General features: G+C 47.5%; 1 protein-coding gene across 1 annotated transcript; it reads left to right on the top strand.

Moving 5' to 3' along the window:
• The first annotated feature begins 4,794 nt into the window (after positions 1–4,794).
• On the top strand, positions 4,795–5,856 carry LOC117613183. Its single transcript, XM_034341821.1, has one exon. It carries the CDS (start codon positions 4,795–4,797, stop codon positions 5,854–5,856), a length of 1,062 nt encoding a protein of 353 aa, XP_034197712.1.
• Positions 5,857–6,548: the final 692 nt, after the last annotated feature.

Raw genomic sequence — 6,548 nt, forward strand, 5'->3', positions numbered from 1 at the left:
TAACAGGCCTGCTCGACAAAAATCTTGCTAGCCAGTTCAGCCTTCTTCTTCTCCAGCTCGCTGAGCTGAGCAGAAGAGGGGGCAACAACAGATGAATTCTGGATATTCTCAATAGCAAAAACCAATCCCTTTTGAAGCAGATGAAATGTCACTTCTCTTTGTTTTTCTAAGGAAATACTCAAGAAGGTGCCAAGATCGCCAACTTGACAAATGTGATAGACCAACTTAGCACATAAGGACGGGTTTGATAGAAAGTTCATCTTGAGCAGGTCAAACACGCATGCATCCCCTGTAGAGCTGGACTTGTTCACTTTGGGATCAACCGCCGACATTGAAGATCCTTTCGCCCGGGCAGATGACTCTCTCGTCTTCTTAGCCTCCACCAACCTCACCTCCAAAGGAGTCAATTATGCTGAATCAACTTCACACTTGACTGCTCGTGCCTCAACAACTGGATTATGAGCAGACTTCCCGCTTCGATCTTCATCCTTTGACTGATGTAAATGACCCGAACTTCAAAAGGAATATTTGTATCTCTTTGACGCTCGGTAGAACGAGATCAGGCACGAGCTGTTCCGAGAAGCAGATCATGGTTTTCAAGCTTGTCAGCATAAGGCTCGAGTAGAATACCCTGGACACGGCACATACCACCAACCATCCTGCTATTTACACCAACGAGATGTTTGACCCTGGCAGATAACGATGGAATCGCTCTTACTTGAGTCTTCTCAGCAGAAGGGATCCTTGGCTTCTTCCTCAACCGGGACACATCTTTCACCGGCGAAGTCGCAGCTTCATGTTTTGAAGACTTGACATCAGCATTCCCTTTTGAAGGAAAGTCCGGTAGAACAATCCTCCTGCCCAGCCAGCAGGTCATCCAAGTCTGAACCACTATGCTTCTATCTCTCAACATCCTGGGCAGGGGGCAGACCACCAACTTCCCCCTGATACCCGCTCAGCTGACTTGGTCTGCTATGTGCGAGGCCCAGCATGCTCTAGCCCAGACCTGAGATGATAGGCAACAGCTGGTCCATCTGTGCGCACCTGCTCCACCACAGCTGCCGCCCACTACCAACCGTCGCATGTCACGACAACAACTAGCTGGACTTCACCCAGTCGGCCTTGGCCGCAAAAAAGAAGAAAAGACAAAGAAAAAGAAATATACATGCTCGACTTACCTTAGGATGCACGGCGACTCCTCTCTTCGACAAGCAGTACAAATTCTCCTAGATCTCTCTCAAGCTAGAAAGTAGAGAAGTTAAGTTTACAATGTGAAGAAGAGTGAAGAGAAGCCATGCATTTAGATAGGTTGGGCATCTTAGGTCAAGAAGGAATCACAAACCCGTTCCTACTGGGAACCCAACTCCAAGAACATCAAAAGGAGCCCAACTCTATTTGGGAACCCAATCTACAAAAAGAGCCCAAGTTACAGAAGGAAGCCCAATTATGGCTAGACAGCCCAATAGTTGATTCACATCTCCTACATGCCACCACGTGCCATGCAGAAGTTGAGGGGCATTTGTGGGAACCAAATTAAACATGAACCCGAGGTCAAATAATTAGGCCAATCAATTTGGGAATTATTTGACCTAATTAGGAGTTACCTAACCTAATTGGGAGATACCTAACCTAATTGGGAATTACCTAATCAAATTGGGGGTTGCTTGATCCTCTCCTTAATTAGGGATTCAGTTAAATCCCTAATCCCTAAATACACCAACCTCACCAACTACACCAACCACACTAACCTCACCAACTACACCAACCGCATCAACCTCTCCAAGGCCACTATAAATACTTGGTTACGCATAAGGATGAGGTACGTCAGAACTACTGCTAAAACCTCTGTAGAGATCTTCCTTTACAGAGCCTAGCTACCTCCTCTCTCCCTCTCTTTTACATAAGGCTCCGGCCGCCCGGTTTATATTATAAACATATCTCCGTACTCTATTAGCTATTATTTTCTATACGATTCAATTGAACTAATCTAGGCATCGGAGGGCCTTTGGCCAACACCCCCCCAGGTGTGGTCCTAGTATTTGTTCTATTTTGCAGGGAGAAAGAGGCAGCAAAGAAGAAAGGAAAATCTTTCCAATCGAATATTCTCGTGAGGAACTTTGCTCCCACACTGTTGAACCTGATTGAAATCTTCTGTAGGATAGTGTATGGATGTCACTGCTTCGAGAATTTGCTTTGTCACTCTTTCTAGGTTGAAGTCATTAGACATGCAAACCCAAGCAGTCGGTCTAAATTGCTGGGTTGCATTAATTTCATTGAACACTTGTGCAGCAAGTGTTGTCTTTCCGACTCCAGCCATACCAACAATGGCAACTACATCAAAATTTACAGCACAACACTCTTGTTTCGACAGAAATTCCATGACCCGCCTTTTCTCTTCATCCTTTCCAATCACAAGTCCATCTGGTTGACTGGAACTGGGAGGTAAATTTTGACGTGCCTTAGTGGACGACGTCGTCCCAGTAATGATATTCAAACTAAGCTAGTCCTTTCGCCGAGATATCTCTTGTAAACGCTCAGTAATCTTCTGTATTTCTGAGTTCATTTTGTAGTTGAAAACTGTGGGAACCGAATTAAATCAGACTCTAGGTCAAATAATTCCTTCCATTTGGGGATTATTTGACCTAATTGGGAATTAATCAACCTAATTGGGAGTTACTCAATTTAATTGGGGATTACTCAATTAAATGGAACGTTACCTAATTAGGTTGAGAATTGATTTGATTCCTACCACAATTCCCAATTAAATGAGGAGTTACCTAATTAAATTAGGATTTGATTTGATACCTACCACAATTAGGGATTTTATTTACCCTAATAAATCAAATCCCTAATTGATCAAATCAATTCCAAATAGGGGAGGAATAATTCCCTTCTATCTACAGAATTATTCCTCTGAAACCCTAGCGTCCAAGACCACTAGAAAAGGATAGCCACACACAAGGGTTGAGGTACGTCTGAAATCTCGACTGAAAACTCTGCAGAAAATTCCTCTCAAACCCTAGGCACCTCCTTTCTCTCTCTCTTTCACATAAGGCTCCGGCCGCCCGGTTTACAACTTAAACACATCTCCGTACCCTAGTTAGCTAGGGTTTTTCTTACAAATACTTGAACTAATTTAGGCATCGGAGGGCCTTTGGCCAACACCCCCCCTGGTGTGGTCCTCTTATTTGTTCTATTTTGCAGGAAGAAAGAGGCGGCGAAGAAGAAAGGGGAATCTTTCGAACCGAATATTCTTGTGGGGAAATTTGCTCCCACAAATTGGTGCTTTCATTGAGAGCACGAGATATACTCAAAGCGTGCTCCAAACCTATTTTTTCAATCCACCAAAGCCTTCCAAACAACCATGGTTGGAAGCAAACGCCTTAGGGACAAAACCACTGCGATGGTGCACTCCGAAACGGCCGAAGCCTTGCTGCCACCACGAGGTACAGCTGCTGCCAGTGATTTGCAGCAACCTCCCATCGCTGCCAGCACGTTCCAGTAGCTTCCCAGCTTGATCCAGCAACATCCCATGGCTGCCAGTGCGTTCCAGCAGCTCCTTGGCCAGTTTCAGCAACCTCCCATGGCTGCCAGTGCATTCCAGCAGCTTCCCAGCGATTTCCAATAGCCTCCCATGGCTACCAGCGCGTTCTAGCACCTTCCTGGCGGGTTCCAGCAGCCTCTGTCCAGCCACCTTCGGCAGCTACGCAACCTCTCCAAACAACTGCTATAGCAACCGGAATGCAGCAGCAGCTGTGCCATGTGGCTGCTGAAATTGCCGCGCAGCCACACAGTCCCGTGTCCTTCTCCGTCGTGTAACCGCAAGGCCTAGGTACCGGTGTCGCCACCCATGACAGTGCCGCCATTCGTGACCACCTCAATGCCATCTCGAGCCATTCCCTAGTCTTGGAGCAAATCCATTCACTCCCTCCTTTGCAACCACACTTAACGTATGCACCCGTATACACATCTAATGGAACCCTAGCCCATCTGCCATTGGGCCCGATCTACACCACTATTCCCGACCCGTGCAGTCAAGTGAGCCTTAACTCACGAGTTGATCAGCTTACACAAAGGGTTGAAGACCAAAACAATTTAATTGCCCAGTTCCTCAAGCAGATCAACTTGGGTCAATACCTTGGAGCCCATGACAAGGAGAGAAGGATCCGCAAGCATACCGGTGAGCATTTTGAGGGATCCCAGACTAGTCAGTCAGAGACAAACTGGTAGGAGAGCTGACGAGGCGCAGACATCTACAAGCCGATCGACGATCCATTCAACACTAGGCTCACAAGGGGCACGAGTCCGGGAACGATTGCCTGAGGAATGCAACGACCGAAGTTCACTAACCCGCTCTAGAACCAACTTGCGACGACAACTCGTGGAGGAATCTTGGCAAGCTCAATCCACCAATCTGCCTCACGGCAGGGCATCCTAGGAGGTCAACTTCTTCAAGTGGACGAGGAAGTCAACCATCCCCGCCTGAATAACGAGGGTCACCAGTGTGATCAACAAGCCATGCGCGTGGAGGACAGTGAGAAGCTCGTAAACGACCGACTTCGTAACTTAAAAATTGGCGGAAATTTCGAAAATGCTCTATGCACGGAGGTGGACCAAGCAAACTCTATGCCTTTCACTGCCGAGATCGAGCATACTGCTCTCCTAAAGAGATTCTCAACGTCTTCATTCACGCATTTCAAAGAGGATTCCGATCCTGAGAGCCATCTAAAGCACTTCAAAAGTATCATAATCTTCTACAAGGCTAACGATGCGCTGATGTGAAAGGTGTTTGCAATGACATTGCTAGGAGCAACCCAAGACTGGTTCCACACCCTGCCAGTTGGGTTGATCAGCAGCTTCAAGGAGCTAACTTATGTCTTCACCAAAGAATACACTTCTTACAGGACGATCAAAAAGAACCTTGACCACCTAGCCAACCTGCAAAAGAAGTACGATGAATCCCTCCAAGATTACATCAAGAGGTTGAAAGCAGAAAGGGCGAACATCAGTGGATGTGACGACCGAATCGCGTCATCGGCCTTCAAGAGGGGCTTGCCAATTAAGTGTGGGCTGTATCGCGAGCTAACCATCTCTCCCTGCCAAACACTAGTAGAAGTCCTTGTGACAGCAGAGTGCCATGCAATTTTGGACGATGATCGGACCGCCGCAGAGAAAGCTGCCAAGCAAGCCGATCAACCGGTTGAGCAGGCAAGCCAACGAAACGACATGATAAAAGACAAGGATGTAGGCAAGCGTGGATTACAGCCTCAGAGAGGTGCTCTATTTGCCGACAGCTATACCAAGTTCACTATCCCGATACACCAGATCTTAGCCCATGTAAAGAACATGCCTTGGTTGAAGAAACCATCGCCTTTGAAGGAAAACCCAGCGAAGAAGGATACCGGTAGATACTGCGAATTTCATGAATGGCACAGTCATTACACAAATGACTACTTCGCCTGGAAAAAGCACCTCGAAGAACTGGTTGGAGATGGCCATTGCAAGGAATTCATCGCAAAGAGGGCTATCCAGCAAATCAAAGATCGTGACGCAGCTGCTAACAAACCTCCACGAAAAAAGTCATACAGATCAACAAATCTAGCAAATCCTAGCCGACTTGAAGAGGCTGAGTTGACCATCAAGGAGCAAAAGAGAAAGATCATGCAAGCGACAAGCGCATGTCTCCTAAGCTGTCACCTGCTACCCAGTCATGGAAGACGATCCCGACATCATCTTTTAAGGGAAGGAAGTTCCAAGACAAAGGAATGCCCATCACCTCCGAAGGTACTATCCAGAAACTCCTCACCTATCAGGTCGACTCCAAGCAGGCTGCCAGGCCTCCCTCACCTCCATTGAAGACAAGTTACTTTTGATGTTACCCTTGCAACTAATCTCTTTTGTTCAATAAAGCAATGTAGTCGCACATATATCAATGGAATGTTTACAAATGCAATCGACACGTCTTCAGAGGTAGGGCAAATGGGCCACACTTATCGACACGTCTCTAGACTTAGGCCAAATGGGCCACACTCATCGACACGTCTCCGGACGTAAGCCAATCGGGCCACACTCATGACATGTCTCTTGACGTAGGCCAAATGGGTCACTCACATCGACACGTCTCCTGATGTAGGCCAAACAGGCCATCCACACATCGACACGTATCCGGACATAGGCCAAGCGGGTCACTCACATCGACACGTCTCTGGACGTAGGCCAAACGGGCCACACACACATCGACACGTCTCCGGACGTAGGCCAAACGGGCCACACTCATCGACACGTCTCTGGACGTAGGCCAAATGGGCCACTCACATCCCCACGTCTCCGGACGTAGGCCAAACGGGCCACACACACATCGACACGTCTTCGGACGTAGGCCAAACGGGTCACACTCATCAACACGTCTCCGGACATAGGTCAAATGGGCTGCTCTCATCGACATGTCTCCAGACATAGGCCGAACATGCTGTGACCTGAGAAAAACATCCTATGATATATGCAGAGCATGCCTGGAGTCCCTTAAGAAGGACCCTGGCACTTATAAA

The sequence above is a fragment of the Prunus dulcis genome, unplaced genomic scaffold, assembly GCF_902201215.1.
Source record: "Prunus dulcis unplaced genomic scaffold, ALMONDv2, whole genome shotgun sequence".
NCBI classification, from domain to species: domain Eukaryota; kingdom Viridiplantae; phylum Streptophyta; class Magnoliopsida; order Rosales; family Rosaceae; genus Prunus; species Prunus dulcis.

What these genes read in the sequence shown, in the direction of transcription:
- LOC117613183 (XM_034341821.1), top strand. Translation starts at nt 4,795, where the DNA reads ATGACATTGCTAGGAGCAACCCAAGACTGGTTCCACACCCTGCCAGTT.